Source organism: Emys orbicularis, chromosome 1 (assembly GCF_028017835.1).
Source record: "Emys orbicularis isolate rEmyOrb1 chromosome 1, rEmyOrb1.hap1, whole genome shotgun sequence".
NCBI classification, from domain to species: domain Eukaryota; kingdom Metazoa; phylum Chordata; order Testudines; family Emydidae; genus Emys; species Emys orbicularis.
The window spans coordinates 318979030-318999850 of NC_088683.1; the positions used below are offsets into that span (position 1 = coordinate 318979030).

The 20821-nt window shown below is 40.4% G+C and overlaps 1 protein-coding gene across 4 annotated transcripts in view; it reads right to left on the reverse strand.

Moving 5' to 3' along the window:
* The window catches only part of NBEA (neurobeachin), an 816600-nt gene that overhangs the window by 684859 nt on the left and 110920 nt on the right, over positions 1–20821 (reverse strand). For all 4 annotated transcript variants that reach the window (XM_065403538.1, XM_065403557.1, XM_065403547.1 and 1 more), the window contains exons 2-4: positions 11881–12112; positions 3946–4046; positions 3602–3697 (exon numbers count right to left, since the gene is read on the reverse strand). In XM_065403538.1, coding sequence (XP_065259610.1) covers positions 3602–3697; positions 3946–4046; positions 11881–12112 — 429 coding nt within the window. The remainder of the gene's footprint in view (positions 1–3601; positions 3698–3945; positions 4047–11880; positions 12113–20821) is intronic.

Here is a 20821-nt window from a genome sequence, read left to right on the forward strand (position 1 = left end):
AAGTGGACTTTGAGGAAGAATTAATATCATGCTTATGAGAGTGTTTCCTAGCTTCCCACCATGGTGTCTGTGGGGGTAGATACACCCACAGCAGAGCTGGACTTCGCAGCAGGAGGTACACTCCTTGATGAATCAGGCCAATGCACAGGGGGTTGGGAGTTTCCCTGGCCTGGGTTCAGTTGAGGTCTCGTGGCCTTCTCCATGAGGTATTTGCAGAGATGAAGTCCCTACCTTTCTTGGGTATGGCTGGCGAACAATTGGCTGATACTGCACCTTGCCGCAATAAGAGCTTTCCCAAGGGAGTACAGGCAGCTCTGTTGGTCGTCGTTGATTGAGAAGGATCGCGGGCAAGAAGCACAGAGTTTGAAGCCCAGAGACCTGGGCATGGTCTGGTACCCGAACGGAGTATGGGTGGGAAAGGGTGTCCCCCTGGAGATTAATCTCATTTTAAAGATTAAAAATTATTAAAACTATTTACAAACTAGATTATTTTTATTTTGTAGGATGAAGTTGAAGCTGTGGACGCTGACCCAGACCATGTGGCAGTGAGAAGGAACTGGAGAAGCGGTCAGTCCGCCCATCCATTTAACCCCTCAGTCAAAGGCACCAGATGAGCCAGTGCACATGCGCAGACCAATCGATGCTACTTTCCAATTCTCTGCCTCAGGGCACTATGGTGCGCATGGATAAACCCACAGTTGAAAACAACAGGGACCATCACTCGAAGAACTGCCTTTTTCCATCAAATTATTTCCATCAGAAATAAAGAAAATTATTAGCACCAAACGAATAAATCCCACACCATTTATAGGTTCTCCATATGAATAATTTTTGTGTCTAATTTCAGAGCCTGTCATACATTTTGTCCCACTTTTGAGCCTTGGCAAGTTGGGAGTAAAGGCTAGTGTTTTACATTTATATAACGAGACAGGTGTGTGTCCTGAAGAGTTTACAACCTGAGCGAGCGGTCCTCCGAATACTCCCACGCATTGGGCTTATTCTCTTAAGTAAGCCCATTGACTCTCTTAAGTAAGTCCGTATTGTCCCTAAATAAGAATATGATATATGCAGAACAAAGATTTTAATTTTGGTGCATTTTTTCAAGGTGTTTTTTTAATCCCATCCTTTTATTTTTATATATTAGGAAATATATCCTCATTTTTATTTATTTATGTGCATAAGATATATATATAAAATCTTTCCTAATTTTCCCCATTATTATTCATACTTACTATTCTTTTATCCTCCTATGGCCTCATTGCAAATATTATTCAAAATGCATCAAGATCGTGTATGTGTTTTATATATACACCTCTACCCCGATATAACGCGGTCCTCAGGAGCCGAAAAATCTCACCATGTTATAGGTGAGACCGCGTTACATCGGGGTAGGGAGAGAAACCACTCCCCGCCCCAGCTCACCTCTGCTCTGCCTCCTCCCTGAGCGCGCTGCCGCCGCTCCACTTCTCCCTCGCTTCCAGGCTTGTCGCACCAATCAGCTATTTGGCCCAGCAAACCTGGAAAGGGGGGGGGGGGGAGAAGCGGAGCGGCGGCGGGGCGCTCAGGGGAGGAGGCAGAGCGGAGATGAGCTGGAGCGGGGAGCGGTTCCTCCGTGCCCCCCATTACTTGCTGCGGCCCTCCCTGAGCCTCTCCGCCCCAACTCACCTCCGTTCCGCCTCCTCCCTGAGCGCGCCGCCGCCACTCCGCTTCTCCCTCACTTCCAGGCTGCCGCGCCAATCAGCTGTTTGGCCCGGCAAGCCTGGGAGGTAGGGAGAAGCGGAGCGGTGGCGCGCTCAGGGAGGAGGCAGAGCAGAGGTGAGCTGGGGTGGGGAGTGGTTTCTCTCCCTACCCCGATGTAACGCGGTCTCACCTATAACATGGTGAGATTTTTCGGCTCCTGAGGACCGCCTAGGAGGGAGGAGAAGTGGAGTTGCGGCGTGCTCATGGGGGGAGGTGGCGGCGGTGGAGCGGAGGTGAGCTGGGGCGGGGAGCGGTTCCTCTGCACCCCCCCCTTACTTGCTGCGGCCCCCCTGCGCCTCAGCTCACCTCTTCATCTGTAAAATCAGGATATCATCATCCACCTCACTTCACACAGGTTTTGTGAAAATAATGTTTGTGAACCACTCAGATACCATAGTGGTGAGCACCATAGACAAGGCCATGAAGAAATAAATACATTCTGTATTTAGAGCAGGTTAGTAATAAGGCCTAGGACACACACTGAATGAGGATAAAACAAAATATTGAATAGCTGCTCATTTATTGAGTAACACCCATTGTGTGCACTGAATGAGACAGGGTTCTTGTGGAAAAATAGTATATGATCATGTAATTAGAGATTGTATCCCTAAGGCATATACACAAGGGGGCCAAATTAAGGTTGCATAGGCTACCTTAATTCTGGCATCTCTTAATTTTTGAGTGCTTGACTTTACAAGCTTGCTAATTTTCTTTTAATGTATTTCTGTGGGTAATATTACATATACAGTATTTTATATATACAATATATAATGTGTAATATATGTACCAACGCACACACAGAATGAGTGAGTATACATGAGCAGGATAAAGTGTTTATCATTAGAGATTTGGATTGGGCATTACTCTCAAAGCTGCAAATGAGGTATGCTAGTCATCTCAAACAAGAGTTGAGAAAACTTTTATACTCCACACCACAACATACTTTAATTTTTAAGTATCATATATAGCAAACATATGTTAAGAATTTATAAAAGATACTGGTATGGTTTTTCCTATTCTTCGGTCTATAAAGGTATGTACCTTAGTTACCATGAGTCCAATTTACAGATCTCAGAGAGCCATACCTGTATAAATGATCTAAAGCTGCTTTTCTTGAATAAAAGTACCACATTTTGAGGTCAGAAGCGAGTGCCTGCTCCAGCTGGTTACTGAGAATCATCTCTTTTCACCAACATACAGCTTCCAATTTAAGCCATGATGGTGCATGAGATATTCCACCTTGATCCTGTCCAGAACTGAAAATTGCTTGTCCTGGGACTCAGGCAGATGTATTTTGGAGAGTGTGGGAAAGGGATAGTACACAATTTGGGGGGGGGGGGGGGGATGAGCATAGCATTTATCTGGCAATTTGCTCTTAAAAACATTAGCAGTAGTCTCAGGTGACATTATTTAGGTGAGGCAGTTAAAGGCACATGATAAAAATTTAGAACTGGGCTATCACCATCATAATTGTGTATGCATGTGTACACGCACGCACCACACACACTTCTAATTTATTATATAGTATCAGCCTCTTATTTTAATCATTTACTATTATTGTAAACTTTCTATTTAAAAAAAGTGTTGCCCCCCAATACTTCTCTCCTAATCAATCTCATGCAAAATATCTCCTTTTACTTTTGACATTAAGTACCTTGGGGTATGGTATCACCTCAGTATTATGTCAGTTCTGCCAAGCTTCCCTGAACATCCAAGACCTAGTCTATTCTGAAAAAATTATACTGGGTAATGTTTTCCTCATTTCTTTATTAAGAAGGATATCCAAACCCAATAAAGTAATGCATGCAAGAAAGTTATTTTATTGTTCCCAGAAATAGAAGCATTTTGGTTAAAAACTTACTGCAGCACTACAGCCCGGGAAGTTGAAAAAGGTATCAGGACCATGTCTCTGTGGCATCTGATTAAGGACTGACAATAGTTTAACTGCATGTCTTGGCTGTTAAAACAACAGAATTGTAGAAATGTCAATGCAACCAGTTAATAATGATATTCTATAGCTATATTAGCCACTGGATAGTTTTCAAACAAGCCAGTAAATTAATTCTAAAACGGTTTTTAAAAACTTTTAAAACAGTAATTCAATTAACATAAAAAAAATCAATGTCATATGCCGCTAGAGACCATTTATGTTAACCTCAGGCACTAATGCACTGACATTTAATACTTTATCTGGCCACAACTTACCCAGATTCCATTTTCGCCTCGAAGCATGCTGAACAAAAGCTTCAACTCCTTGACAGTGATGCTGTAGCTGGCAAGAACCCCCAACATATCAACTAGAAGATCTTCAAAGGAAAATAAAGTTATTCTGAACTCTGAATTACACTGTTTGTCAAAGAAATTATTTGCAAGTACAAGCTGAAAATGGCAATTTCATTAAATGTAAACTTTATTCACAAATATTAAAATCAAATTGTTTCCTTAAATATTGTATAACAAAATATGAATTAAAGAATGTCTATCATTCCCATAAAAATCATTTATGTTTAAAATACACATATGATTACATGCCCATTTTTAGAATTACCAGTTTTTAACAAAACAGTAAATAAGTACCCAAAAACAATCTTTTATGTTTGCAGTTTTATCACAATGGGTTAGGAACCTATTGCTGAATATTTATCGCCTTTGTATTGCACATTTTAGGATGTTTCCTCATTCTTCTTGTAGCATGTTTCTAGCATTTGTGAGCGAAGATGTACAAATCAGCATTCTTTGAACGGTTTGCTACGTCATCTTGCAATTTAATTTCTCTGCATTCTTCTTTAATTTGGTACCCAAGTATGAAAACTTTAGATTTGACCACAATGCAATGCCAAACAATGGGGGGGGGGGGAAGAGGGGAAAAGAGGCTCTGCTAAAGTCCATCACTACAAGTGACAAAAATTACTACAGAATAATTAATAGACGACATATCCTCCATTAGAGCATTTCAAAAACCAAGAAACCTATACAGATAATAGGAACAAAAATAAATTCACTTTTCAGAGAAAACAGCATTCAAGATTAATAAATAGATTTTAGACTTTTTTTAAAAAATGAAAAATTTATGCTCATTTTAAGGTTTTGGATAGTTTGGGAAATCCTGGTTCTTTCCATGCTCTCTTTGCTTTCCCTCAAAGCCCAATACTTCTAAGGATTGCTATTAGTGTCCTCAGGTGCCATTTCAGCAGGAGGAAGGATAGTATAAGTTGTGGCCCTCAGAAAACACAAAAGGCTATTACAATTTCAAGGAGCAGCTTCCAGTGTACAGAGGATTCAGCCCAAACAGATTAAGGCAAACTAGGGCCCTTATCCACCAATATTTTAGACATGCTTCTACATCCTGAGGGTCATTCACTAGCCAGACATCTCCTTCTCCTTCTTTGTTCTAACAAAACTCAGAATTTTCCTCTTCCTCCTCATGTCCAAAGAACACCTCTCTCCTACTCTGTTTCCATGGCTGGTTTGGGGTCATAAAACTGCCTGGGAAATAACTTTTCAGCTGCTAAGGAAGTTCACCATATTTCCCTTCAATTTACGAGAACATTTTGCATTACAGCTGGAAGATATAGGACAAGTTATAGCTAAAAGATACCTAAACATTTTCTCTAACTAGCCTTTTTCAGTTGATCATAACTACTAAACTTTCACTTTCTGAGCTGAAATTTTTCAGATCTTGTATCCAGGATTTATTTTTTCTGAAAATGTGAGTGAACATTTTTTAGTCATTTAGTAGTTTGTAGATAGCAAAAAAAACCCTTCTCTTTTAAAAAATGTGGTTTTGTCTGTGTTTAAAACTGCTCTTATACATCAGCAGGAAGGTGTAGAAACTTGAAATCAGTCTGGGAAATGGTAAGATGTGTGATTTCACAGGTCTAATGAATATCTATTTGATTTGTCTGAGTTAGAATAGTTTACATATTGTACTTTAAGCATTTTTTTTAAATGATTTCCTAATGTTCTAACAGCACTGACATGTGCACAATAGTACCTTTATAAAAAACCTTGTCTTATTTGATGCACATATGCATACTGAATGATGCAGGACTCTGAAGGAAAGCCCCTAAAAAGTTTTCAGGAGACAGTTATAGGACTGTATCCTAATTACAGGATCACACACTGTTTTTTCTACAGAACCACTCCCTCCTCCTGTGAGCTGGTTGAATGGTACATAGGTGCATAGTAATTAGGAATAGGGTCCTCTAGATCCATGCATCACTTTAAAGTGAATTCCATTTGAAATTCCCACAGTATGCACTATGAGTAATCCACTGAAGCCAATGGATTTGCTCTGAATTTGTACCACTGAAAGAGCAGATTATAGCTCTCAATGAGCAAATTGGAGCATGCAGTGAATGAGGCCTCATTTAGTGCACAGGTTGCATGATGGACAATTGATGATGCACAAGTTCACTCACTGAACAGTGAAGATAAAAAAAAAAAAAAAAATCCACCTAAGCACTTATGGCCACTTTCACCATAGAGTCCAAGCGCCTCCCAAGTATTTAAATAAAGAAATAATAATAATGATCTCTTTTTCCTTTCCCTGCCTGTAGGATAAATCACTTCATTAGTTAAGAGGGTTTTTGTAAATGTACCCTGCAAGAGTGGGTATGTGGGGTTCTGCTTGTGAAGAGCTTATTGAGGGAAAACAAAAATCAAAGAAATATTTTAGTTTTAAAGTGATGACGTGTGTGGTCTCTTTTCATCTTATGGGAGTCCACATCCATTTCCTATCAATATTCTGCCTCATTCACTCATACCATCACCTCATACCATCCAGCCTGCATCCTGATTGCAGCAGAAGTCCTGAGGAAACAACAGTATTTGGTCTGGTAATTAAGGACTGTAACACGCTGAATTTTCAGAAAGGGGCAGAGTTGAGATTGCAAGTCAATTTTGGCCCTGACTTTTGAGTACTCCACTTTGCAACCTTAACCTGCTTCTAAATTTGTTTCTTTTTTTATTATGTGTGTGTACTTTGAGGGGGGTTTTTTTAGAAAAAGAAATTGTGTAATATGGATGTATCTGGTAGAGAGCAGAAGATCCCTCAAAAATTCCATTCATCTTCGATACCTATGTTATCACACTACCAACAGAACAGACACACATTTTAAAATTCTTTATCATTCAAGTTACTACACATGTGCAGAGTATATTTTTAATAATCCTTATGATTACAAAATTAAAATAGATCTTCACTGGACCGTCAAAATACATGTTCTAGCCAGGGACACACTCCATGGCAAATTTCACATATCTGCTCAAACTGCTGCTGACTATAGAGCTTTTCAAAAAAGTTGCTTTTTATAATAGCAAAATTATTTTTCACCACTCCCCTTTTACTCAAACTGGGGTGAAGTGTTTTTATTCAAACTTAAAAACACAGCAACATCACATACACACTGAGCAAAAAACATTGAAAGGTTCAAGCCCAGGACTTTGTAAGTAATAAGCAAATGAAGAATGTCCTTAAAATGCAAACTCTTGGGACACGTATTATTGGTATTGCTACATGCTCCAGTTACAAAGAGTTAGATTAAATTAGATTCATTTCTTCTTTTGATATAATTGAAGTTAGCTTAAACTTTTTTCTTGCTTGGTTTTTGATTAATAAATCCTGGTACTTACATATCACAAGTCTTGTTTGAAAAGATTTAATCCATACTTAGTATAACCATACTAATCCACTCACCATATAGGAATGACAATGTCAAAAAGCATGGCTTTTCTGAGGTTCTTGTCATTTTATGTGATACTAAGTCATAATAAGAATACCACACAGGTTTAACATGTATCTATAGTCTCGTTTTGTAAATAAGACTATAAATTATGGGGGGGAGGAGAGAAACCTTTTCTCCTTATTTTAATGCATTTCAAACAATTAATGTAATAGGTTTTACTTGCAGTAACTGCCACCTCATGTACACTTGTCAAACTGTACTTAGGGTTGCCAATTTTGGTTGAATGTATTCCTGGAGGTTTCATCACATGACAATCTTTAACGAAAGATTCATTTTTAATTCCTGTAGACTCCAGGGCAATCCTGGAGGGTTGGCAACCCTAACTGTACTTAATATCTTATATTTACTCTATAAACACAACTGAAAGAACCTTAATTCAGTCATGTAAGGAACAGCTTAAAACTTTAACATAGCTCAGTTGTCTCTGAAGTAACATTGAGCATAGCATCTGGATAAGAGAGATAACATGGCATTTCCCTTCATAGTTCATCTGCATGGAAGGCATTGGCAACACAACTTCAGAAGGAACTACCTTGTGCTTCCTTAAGTTTAGTAACCAAGCTTTACCAGATGGCTGTGAAGTTTAACTTTCACTTAATAAGGCAATCAGGTTTTCCACTGTTTTCAAATGGATACATTTCCAGGAACAATTTCTGTTAGCAGCCCAGCTGCCTCTATAGCATTATTTGGTGGGAGCAACTTTAGTTTAACTTTTGCTTTAAAATAGTAACTGTTTCAGTGCTCCAAATTCAGTTCAAGCAACTTTCAAGCAGCTTAACCACCTGCAGCATAACAACTGAGCTCCTGGAGGTGAAATGGGTCTCAATGAAGGAAAGGCAACTGTAAACTGTACTTTGCGTGACAAGTTAGGCTAGCAAACACCAGTTCAGATTTTGTTATTACTAATATACTATCCATAGAAACAGTTGGGTCAGAAGACTTACCTCATTAGTTCTTACCCAAAAATTTAGGGACTCAATTTTCAAAGTTCTCTGAAGGAAAATACTTTATAGCTGTTAAGGCCATCCACCAATTATCTATCTGGTCATTATAGTAATCTTTTGCCCTCAACTACTGATAAAATGGCTCAACATCCCTTCCTGTAGTATAATCTTCAGATTGTCAGGGTATCTAGATGACCTGTGACAGACAAAGTTTCTGGGAAGGAGACAAATACCAATGGCAGTCATCCCACTTTTCAATGCAATTGATTGCAGAGAAATGTGTTCCTATGCAGAAGCTGTCATGAAGATTAAGATATTATTTCCTCTGCCATAGCATCTTCAAAAATCTTAACACATGAAATGGTTTAAGTAGATGGCAACCTCATGTATCTGAATTGCCTCCACACAAATGAAGTCAGCTTTTTCCCCCACTATGAAGTATTTTCCATCCACTTTGTATATAGAGAATGGACTGGGACTTACTGTAGATTGCATGACACAATGTAGACAATCTTTTCTACTTGATTTACACCAACTTTGATCACAGTATTTCAGGAAGTACTGAGAGCGATAGAGCCATAGTTAATGAGTTGCAAGAAGGATACTTGTACTTTACAAGCCAGGTTGGAATATTAGGCCCACCACTATTTTGTGACTATTTTGGAAGAAAGTGGTATCAACGTCCTAGAACTAAGCAATGGTTTGGCCCTTGTTCAAAAGATCCTCACTGAATGCTTGGAAACAGACAATTACTATACCACCACATTTTTCACCTCACCATTTTGGGAAAGTGGATAGGAATGATTGTAGCAAAGCAGCTCTGGCACCATCTGGAGTCCTCCTGTCAACCTTGATCCCTATACATCAGGCTAGCTTAGGGCATTTGTTATTGTTAGGCAATAGCCTCCTGGTGATGATCAGCTATTAGGTACCCATGTTCATTCATTTTTGATTTGTTAGTAGCCAATGCCACCATTGACCATGAGGTGGTAGTGATACATCTGCAGAAACTGGAGAAGTAGAAGCAAAGCAACTAACTCTGGTGTGTCTGTTTCTTTCTTTCAAAGGTCCAATAGGTGACTCATCCACCCATATGGCTCTCTCATGAAGGGTCCAGCAGAGTTATTGTGGACAGGAATTAAACAGCACATACATGGGGGTTTTACTAGTGACTGGCATACATTCTGAGCTGCAGTGCCATCAGAATTCTGATACTTTGTTTTTTAATCAGATCTGTAGAGTAGTTTCCACTCTTCCACTTTCATAGGAGCAGAGATAAAAGCAAACTTGCCTAAGCTCTCTCTTAAAAACCTTCTCTAAAATGCTGCTGATAGGCAGAAAAAAGCATTCTTAGTAAAATTAATGGAGTAGGTATCCACTCCCTTTACTGATGAGGTATGCCAGTCTTTTATCAATACTTGCAACCTCATGGGTCTTTGATTCCCAACTGCTTCTAGATCCCAAATATTACACTGTCTTCTGCCATCTTCAGTTACTTAGGCTGTTTCTACTCTTTCCCTATGATGGTGCCAACATCATAGTTATATGTGCCTCATCAGAGTTACCCTTGAGACTATTTGGAAAGTGGAGAACTCAATGGCTTGTTTGCTTTCTTAGTGGAGCAGGGTTTTGTGAGCACATTACATTTACTGCACTCGTTTCTTATACGTTTCAGTCAAGGAACCAAAATGTTAGTTTTTACAGAATAATGCCCTTTACAGGTAGAACTTGACTGCCCCTTTCCTTGTGTACCATTTTAACACTTTGAAAGGTTGGTCACAGGGCATATGTAATGGTGCATCTTTGGCCGTGTGACTATATTGATCTGCTACTGCTTGAGTTTTTGGTTCTTCACACCACAGAATATCGTCTACTGGCTTAAGCATTTACTTGAAGGGGCACAAGACTATGCAGCATGTTTCTCAGAGATGTTAGCAGCGGGTACCTATTACTGCTACTTAGTAGCAATATGATTTGATGGATAGTCTTGAATTATGAGCAGCAAATTCACTCAGACTGAAAAGAAAAAATCATTTACTATTTTAAAACATACTTATAAGGACCCAAAATGTGCTAGGCATCTCACAAAGGCACTTACTCTGAACATATTAAATGGGGCCGTTTATGAAGATTTAGTATTACATTCAATTTTATATTTACTAAACCCACCAAGATTCACAAGTCTCAGTAAACACATTTTCACACTGCTGTTACCATCATCCTTTCCCCAACTCCTCTCTTGATTATAGCGTCTTCACTTAAGGACTCATCTAAATTTAGAATCAAAATTCCTTTTGGCAGGTACCATATTTTTACTTCTTCTGTAAAGCAGCCAGCACGTATCTGGTCACTAAAAATAAAATAACCACCTATATATCCTTTCACTTAGCAACTATTTGTAAATCAGCTAGAATTTATGGAAAGAAAAACTATTCAACCCTTCAAAAATTTCACTATTTTTTAGGTCAAGTACACTACTCTCAAACACAGTACTAAAATACATAAGATCAAAAAGTAAGTTACTGAACCCTAAGCTGATGAAGACAAGATGGCCTTTTGAATTTCTCCTGCACCGCCCCAACAACTGTAATGAGTGAAAAATTAGTTCTGTAAATCCTACTGATCACATTCTAAAAGTGGAAGCTTAGCCTACCCTTCTAACCAGAGTATCTCAGATTACTTTCAAGTAAGAACACAGAATAATCATCAGATACTGAGGGTATGAATAAATTGGAAGCCTCAGACAGGCAACATCTTCTGTAATCCCAGACTCTTATAGATGTGCAAATAAAGTATGCTATGTTTTAGTAGAAGGAAACAGGGAATACTCAAAAAAAAATAGACAAGATTAAAAACGGATATAAGCCATCTGACATGAAAATTAAAGAGAGGCTATAAAGAGCACAGATGTTTTAAAAGACAGGCAAAAATTGAAGTATAGAAACTAAAATAAAACTGCTTAATACAGTCCAAAAATACAATATTCAATAAATATGAACATTTCTAGTGTTCTCTTGGTTTTTATCACAAAGAATATTGTACTATTTATTATTTAAGTGGGCCATAATAATGGTTCAATTCTTTTACTATGTAATAATTCATAGCAATGAATATTGTTTTTAGAAACTGAGAATAAGTGTCAGAGATGCTCTTATGAGATATATTGAAAGTTGTCTTATTTTGTCACTAAGATCAGGCAGTAATCTATTTTCTTTTTAAAAGAATTGTGCATACTAACTACCGGTAAATTATTTCAACATTAGTTCTAAAACCAGAGTATTTTACAATCTTTGCCCATTACATTTCAATAACGTTGATTTAGTACTGTTGACTCAGTATCAATACTAATAAAATAATTTACTGTTTTTGAAATGTAAATAATGACTATACTTGCAACACTTGAGTGTTCAAGAACACTGAATTTATACATATCAATCAGTAATTTATACCTGCAATCATGTCGTCCACCGTACTCATCTTCAGCAGTACCTGTTCAATTAAGCCAACTTCTGTGCTGGTCTGTAAATTACGGACACTCTTTCGTAGAATGGCTGTGAACATACTCCAGATTTCTGCTTGGCATGTTACATCACAGTGTTCTAAAAGCTCTGACATACACGTTATGCTCTCTGCATCCTGGATTATAAAGTTCATCTCTAGATCAAACTCTCCACCAACCAGCTAAAAAGAAGAAAAAACAAATGTTAGTATGTGTAATGTATAATTTGAGTATTACTGAGGAGTTGAGCACTGAGTCTGAACTGGTTGGCACCTTTTCAGATCCTTATTTCAACCAATATTGACTACTTTTTGAGCGTTAATGGAGACAATCCAAATAAATTTGATATCAAAACTCACATCCCAGTGGCAACAGATCAGGAAGATAATCAGGATGGCAAAAGCACAGTGGCCACTAAGTTCATATAAGAAATTAACTTAAATTTTCCCTCAGTATTGGATAGCACACTTTCAGAAATAAAAATCTCTCTGCAGTCCTCCTTACGGCAACTAATTCAAAGGGCAGATTGACTCCAATGAATACAAGAATAGCAGCATCTGAATTGGCTCAGAAATCAAAATATCTTTGCAATCCTCTTTAGACCAACTCACTCAAAGGGCAGGTTGACTCCACCAAACAAGTGCACTAGTAGCAGCATTAGAATTGGCTCAAATAATAGCACACACGTGTCTGCAGCTCTTGGAAAAGAAAGCTGCCTACTCAAACGATAAAGCTGGAGATATGTCAACTCAATGTATTACTTCTGAGACTCCCTGAAGTAGAAAATTCCAATCCAATGAGCTTTCTTTCTGAATGGATCCCAAAATTACTTGGTGTATAGGTAAAACTGAACAAACAAAAAAATGGATAGAGCCTATTTGGCTCCAAATACAACCAAAGGAAAGTTCATTCACCCCAACCTGCAAATATCTGCCTACGTAACTGAAGAGAGGCAATCCATGAAAGAGAGCTTACTCAAATGAGGAACACTTGTCATTTTTTTCGGAATTTTTCTCCTCCTTTATAGCAGCAGAAAATTTCATTCAATCCAGGAACAAAACTACACAGAGATCAGAATACACCTCTACCCCGATATAATGCGACCTGATATAACACGAATTCGGATATAACACGGTAAAGCAGTGCTCCGGGGGGGCGGGGCTGCGCACTCCGGTGGATCAAAGCAAGTTCGATATAACGCAGTTTCACCTCTAATGCGGTAAGATTTTTTGGCTCCCGAGAACAGCGTTATATCGAGGTAAAGGTGTATTACACATATTACCTTATACCCAGTAACGATAAAGATATTTGAAAATACAAATATTTCCTTATAAAGACTCCAAATATAGTCTATAATTTGCTAAGGAAAAAAACAACAAAAAATCTTAAGGCACAATACTATATGTTAAATGAAAGATATTTTTAAAAGTATGCGCTGTGTGCTTACTTTCAGTGATTACATGTTGATAGAGAATAATTTTATGACAACCTAACTTTTCATAGTTTGATTGAGAACAGTCTGCACTTTCCACAGTCTATATAGACTATACAGTAATTAAAGTGGCCAGTATGAAACAATAGGTATGCCTTTTTCACATAGGTAGACCAGCCTGCACATTCGGTATTCTTTCCTTTACAGTTGTTAATCCTCAGACCTGACTACTACTACTGAAAGTGATCAACTCAGGTTTCCATTAACTCAAGGATTCATCTCACCTAACCAATTAATCACTAACAACCAATTTAAAATAGTCTAATGATGTAGTTTAGAATTTACTAAATGATAAATCAGTTGACTACCAATTTGGACTCTAGAGATATCCAAGTTAAATGAAACAACAGATTGATTTGAATGTATTATTAGTATTTGAATTTTAGGTTTATTATGAGATTGAAATGAATGTGAAAAACGTAATTATTTAGAATTTAAGCAATCATTTATAATGGATGCCTCAGGTAATCATATTTTTTCAAAGAAAAAAACAGGAGCACTTTTCTGGAGACTTTTTCAGTCAAGTCATGAAATAGTCATGCAAAAGACTAAAGTGCACTTCTCAAAAAACGGCGGGTTTGTTTTGCTATTTCTGACTATGTAACACGTGCATATTCTAGGTGGAGGATTTTTCCAGTAAATTAGCGTTGTGTATTAGAGTAACTTACAATAATGAGTAAGTGTCATTAACATTCTTTTTGAACAAATAGCTTTGTACTGTTCACATCGATTCAAATTTTCTCAGCACACCAAACACTACTGAACATTTGTGCCTGCTAATTTCTACTCAGCATAGCAATACTGTACACAGAAGTTAAAGTAAACTGCAATAAGAGGGGAAAGTGTCACTGCATGAAGGAAGGGGCGCTGGGGCTGTGGGGTGGAGGTACTGCTTACAGAAGCAAAGGAAGAGAGAGGGCTCTTTTGCTTTGTTTTCAGCAGAAGGGGCAACAGTGCTCCTACATAACTTTAATCCCTAGCATTTAAACATTTTCACTTATAAAAAACCCAAATGATTTCTGTTCATGCAACATCTTAGAGACAAGGATTTAGTAAACTTGCTGCATTTTAAAGTATTGACAAGGCAGGTAATGTAAAGCCTTCTATTGGGCTAAAAATAATTTGAACTATGCACTACAATTATTAAGGCAAGATACTGCTTTTAGCTGATGTACAGATTACACCTGAAAGGAAGACCTTTTGGGACAGAAGACTGCAGATTTGTGTATTTATTTGTGTAAAAGGCAGCAGATGGTTTAACTTGCTTGCTTCTTCCTCAAATATCAATGCTAATACAAATATTTTTTTATTTTCCCAAAGGGCAGTAATAATTTAGTATTCCCACAATGACTTTTTAAGTACTATTACAGTCTGTCATGTTAACTGGGTATATAAATATACATTATTTAGCTATGAAAAAGATGCATACATTATAAGTTGGCATAAAACTTTTTTATTGAAAAAGACGCACATGATTATTTTATTGGACAAATTGATAAGTATGCAGGAATTGGTTCAAGAGGTAAACATACCTGAATCACTAAATAACAGTAACAACAGGGTAGATAAAAATCCATGATGAAAGAAAAATAATTTTTTAAAATCTCTATTTAAGTTTTATTTTTAAGTTTAAATTAAACACATTTTTCTGTTTTAAAAACATTTAAAATATTAGAAATTATGAAAACTTATACTAAGGCCTAAACTTAAATATTAGAATTATTTAAATTACATAAATATTAAGCAGTATGTTTGCCATCAACGTGTTAAAGAAAGTAAAACTACTGAACTGGAAATAGTTGTCCAAGCACCTGAAAGAGACGGTTACTCACCTTTGTAACTGTTTGAGATGTGTTACTCATATCCATTCCAATTAGGTGTGCGCTCGCCGTGTGCACAATCGTCGGGAGATTTTTACCCTAGCAACACTCGGTGGGTCGTCTGAGGAGCCCCCTGGATTGGCGCCTTTATGGCACCGGATATATGCCCCGGCCAACCCAGTGCCCCCTCAGTTCCTTCTTGCCGGCTACTCCGACAGAGGGGAAGGAGGGAGGGTTTGGAATGGATATGAGCAACACATCTCGAAGAACAACAGTTACAAAGGTGAGTAACCATCTTTTCTTCTTCGAGTGCTTGCTCATATCGATTCCAATTAGGGACTCCCAAGCCTTACCTAGGCTGTGGGGTCGGAGTGAGATGTCGCAGATAGAAGGACCGCTGAACCAAATGCAGCATCATCCTTGGACTGCTGCACTATCGCATAGTGGGCAGCGAAGGTATGCACCGATGACCAAGTCGCTGCCCTACATATCTCCTGTATGGGCACATGCGCCAGGAAAGCAGAGGATGAAGCCTGAGCCCATGTGGAGTGGGCGGTAAGGTGCGTAGATGGGACACCAGCCAAGTCATAGCATGCATGGATGCATGATATGATCCAGGACGAGATGCGCTGGAAGGAGACCGGAAGGCCCTTCATCCGGTCTGCCACAGCAACAAACAGCAGTGACTTTTTCCTGAAGGGTTTCGTTTGCTCGATGTAGAAGGCGAGGGCCCTGCGAACGTCCAGGGAGTGCAGCTGTTGCTCCCGTCGAGAGGCCTCGGGTAGAAGACAGGGAGGAATATGTCCTGGTTTACATGGAAGGCAGTCACCACCTTAGGGAGGAAGGCCGGGTGGGATCGCAGCTGTACCTTGTCCTTGTGGAACACCATATACGGTGGTTCCGATGTGAGTGCCCTGAGCTCAGACATGCGCCTCGCCGAGGTGATAGCTACGAGGAAGGCTGTCTTCCAGGAAAGGTACAGGAGCGAGCAGGTGGCCATTGGCTCCAACGGGGCACCCATGAGTCTGGATAGGACCAGGTTAAGATCCCATGTAGGGACCGGTTGTCGAATTCGTGGGAACAGGCGGTCCAACCCCTTGAGAAATCTGCTGACCATGGGATTGGAGAAGACCGAGCGCCCGTTTTCGCCCGGGTGGAAAGCCGAAATAGCTGCCAGGTGCACCTTGATGGAAGATATTGCCAAGCCCTGCTGCTTTAAGGACAGGAGGTAGTCCAAGATGATAGGTACTGACGCCTGTAGGGGGGTCGTATGATTCCGAGCGCACCAGCAGGAAAAACGCTTCCACTTGGCTAAGTATGTGGACCTGGTAGAGGGCTTCCTGCTACCCAAAAGGATCTGCTGAACCGAGTGAGAACAGCACAGCTCAGACTGATTTAGCCATGCAGCATCCATGCTGTGAGGTGGAGAGATTGCAGGTCGGGATGACAGAGTCGACCGTGATCCTGAGTGATCAGGTCTGGCCACAACGGGAGTGGAATCGGGGTGTCCACCGACAGCTCTAGGAGAGTAGTATACCAGGGCTGTCTGGGCCACGCCAGGGCGACCAGAATCAGACGGGCTCTGTCCCTGCGCAGCTTGATTAGGACCCTGTGGACTAGTGGGAATGGAGGAAAGGCGTAGAACAGGTGATCCTTCCACTGAATTAGGAAGGCGTCTGACAGGGAACCCGGAGAGCGCCCTTGGAGAGAGCAGAACACCTGGCATTTCCGATTCTCGCGAGAGGCGAATAGGTCTATCAGGGGAAAGCCCCACTTCAGGAAGACAGAGTGGATGACATCCGGGCAAACCGACCACTCATGAGCCTGGAATGATCTGCTGAGGTGGTCCGCTAAGGTGTTCTGGACCCCTGGGAGAAACGACGCCACCAGATGGATCGAGTGGGCTATGCAGAATTCCCACAGACGAGTGGCCTCCCGACAGAGGGGGGATGACCAGGCTCCCCCTTGTTTGTTGATGTAAAACGTGGCCGTAGTGTTGTCTGTAAGGACTGCAACACAATGGCCTGGAATGCGCTCTCGGAATGCTTGACACCCCAGGCGCACTGCTCTGAGTTCCTGTACGTTGATGTGCAGGGATAACTCTCTTGCCGACCATAGCCCCTGTGTACGGAGGTTCCTGAGGTGGGCTCCCCATCCCAGGGATGACGCATCCGTGACTAGGGATACGGAGGACTGCGGAGCGTGAAATGGCACCCCTTCGCACACTGATTTGGGGTCCAGCCACCAGCCTAGAGAGGCTAATATCCCTGGCGGGATGGTAACCACTGTGCTCAAGCTGTCCCGACCTGGGCGGTATACTGTTCCTAGCCAGGCTTGGAGTGGATGTAGTCGCAGCCTGGCGTGCCTGGTCACAAATGTGCAAGAGGCCATGTGTCCCAGGAGGCATAGGCATGTTTTCACAGTCGAGGTCGGGAAGCTTTGCAGGCTGTGGACGATGTTCCCCAGGGATTAGAAGCATGCCTCCGGCAGAATTGCCCGGGCTAGGCCTGCTTCTAATACTGCCCCTATGAATTCTATCCTCTGGGTTGGTACCAGAGTGGATTTCGTGACATTGAGCAAGAGGCCCAGCCCATTGAACATGTTCATGGTGAGCTGAACATGAGACTGCACCTGATCCCTGGAGCGACCCCGAAAAAGCCAGTCGTCGAGATATGGGAACACTTGGACCCGTTGTCGACAAAGGGAGGCAGCCACCACAGCCATGCATTTGGAAAACACCCTGGGGGCCGTGGATAGGCTGAAAGGAATGACGGTGAATTGAAAGTGCTGTTGATTGACCACAAAGCGATTGACCACAATGGGACATGTTAAAGTATATTAATTTTGTCCTCAAATATGTATTTCAAATAATTTGAAGAGAATAGAAGAAGTCATGAAAGAACAAAGATTTTATAAGCAACAAAATATTGTAATTATCAATGACCTCCTGTTATACTTATCTGCCTCAGGACATTAGCTTTGCTGGGACAGAAACCAGGACAGAAGAAACTATAAAAATTATTACAACAGCTGTCTGCTTTCTACTAATTTCCCTAAGGAAGAAGATCAGTTCTCACTAAAGTCTCCAGGACCAGGAGTCAGATTTTCCCAACACTAGAAATGGGCAAACCAGAAACTCTACCTAGTGCAAAAGGATACTACGGGGTTATTTTTTTAAATCACTATTAATCTGGAATAGAATAATATTGTTTCAATGAACAGACAGGGCCAAACATATCTGACACTTCAATTAAGTCAATATAGTCACAAAAGAGATTAATTTGGCCCATTGTGTTTAAGCCTGTAAAACAATTACTACCAATGCTTAAATAATAATTAAAAGGTAACAAATAAGTATGAATCTTTAAGGGGATTGTCCCAAAACTCTTGGAGAATGTGTGCCCTGGGCTCTCAAACGCTGAAGCTGCAGTAAAGGAATGTCCATTGAATCTATTCACCTCCCCCTTGCTCTAGTGCACCACCAGGTCCTGAGTATGTAAGGCAAGTCCTTAGACTGCAAAGAAGTGGATGGACAGGAAGTGTGCATCAAGATGGGTAATCACAGGGTACATCTACACTGCAAAAAACTACCCCGCACCAGCAAATTTCAGGGCCTGGGGCCAACTGATTCAGGCTCACACTACAGGGCTAAAAATAGCAATGTAGACACTCCCACTTGGGCTGGAGCCTGGGCTCTAAAACTCAGAGAACGGAGAGGATATCAGAGCTCAGGATCTAGCCTGAGCACTAATGTCTACACTGCTATTTTTAGTCCTGTAACATAAGCCCTGCAAGCCCAAGTCAGTTGACCCAGGCTCCAAGACTTGGTGCCACAGAGTTGTTTTTGTTTTGTTTTGCAGTGTAGATGGACCCACATTTATTTGGGTAAGTAACCATTTGTTCTTCCTTTAAGATCTGCCTGCATGGATCCCCTCTTCCCCTGGAAGATTAGGCAGCATCTGTGGGGGATCCACTGGGGACCTCAGAAGTATTAACTGAAAAGCTATTACAGGACTGCTCCTCTGAACTGGGCATTAGATCTAAAGATTAGGTAAAGAGAATAATGCTGTTTGAGGGTGTATTCAGAACTCCAAACAAGCATCTCTAGACATTTCCATTATAGATAAACTGCAATATTATATCCTGGAGGCTGCCTAGTACTTAGATGAGTGTGCATTAATCCCCGTAGTTGGGGGGGGGGGAGGAAGGGGGAGAGGGAGAATTGCCAGATCACAGAAGTTTAGTATACACATCATTATCTATTTGGACAGACCTCTGGTTTTAGTTGCATATGCCAAAAAGTCTGTCCAACTTCTGTTTGGTCTGGCCTTGTTTTGTTAACAAGGGGTCTCTTTTACATATAAAACTTGAAGTCTTACGTCTGCTGGATGTCACTGACGCTTAGAGAAAAAAAAACAGTAAGAGCTATTGGCATGAATCTCACGAACTGTTCAGGCTACTTAACTATGAAGAACACCTGTTTTACATAGAGATAGTACATAACTGCATTAGCATGAGGTTCAGATCCCATGACAGAGATGGTCATCCACCATAGGGAATACCCAACATATATTTAAGAAATGTCAATACAAGATAAACCTAGAACAACCACCCACGCACTAGAAGCTGGAAGGTTGGAAATACACCCAGATCAACTCTGACAGAGCTCAAAGAGTTATATGACTGTTTTACTTGCAAGTATATATGCAAAATTAAAATAAGATGATTGTCTACTTGTGTTTAACCCTTTCTGAGCTGCCCAAAGGACAATCCCTTCCCATTTCATTAGACCACTTTCTGGTAAAGGCTTCCTGTTTCACAACAGAATTTTTTTGGACCTCAGTAGAACATGTTTACTCAAGCTATTACTTTGTGAGACTTCAGATCTGAACAGAGACTCTTACCTGAACCTGAGACAGGAAATCTGCAAGACTGGTAATCAGGACTTCCACTTCTGTTATCAGTTCAAGGATGGAGAACCACAATTGTGGTTAGTAACCCTAGACTGGCTCAACATCTTGGCTCTATCCTATGTGACTTAATAGTTCCTCTTATACATTCCTTCCGATTCTGATCCCAATCTAAAAGAGGACTCTGTCATATACTAGGTCCTGCCTGCCCCAAAACAGAGGAAAAGAAACCAGGCATTTTCCTTGGTGGCAAAATGATCTGAGACTTGCCACATCTTCAAAAGAGTTTGAAAAACGCTGTCCTTCCATTACCATCAGGGCATCAGTAATAGACCTCAGATAGCTGCAGGAACCACAGACCTTGATATCAGTCCCAACAGCCCCAAAACAGATAGATAATAAATAAAAGAAAGACTCTGGAAAGGACCAACACACAATAGAAGGGGAAGGAGCCCATGAGGGCTGAGTCACAGATTCTGCCTGCACCCATGCACAAACCAAACTTTTTTCTTCTTAATTAGTAGTAATGACTGTTATAAAGGAATGGGAACAGGGAAGGGAGATAAAAACAGACTATGGTAGTGTCATAAAAACAGCGCGCCCACTGCTCCTTCGGGCAGTTAGAAAGAACTGAAGAGCCATTGGAACCACACCTTTTTATATCCTCCA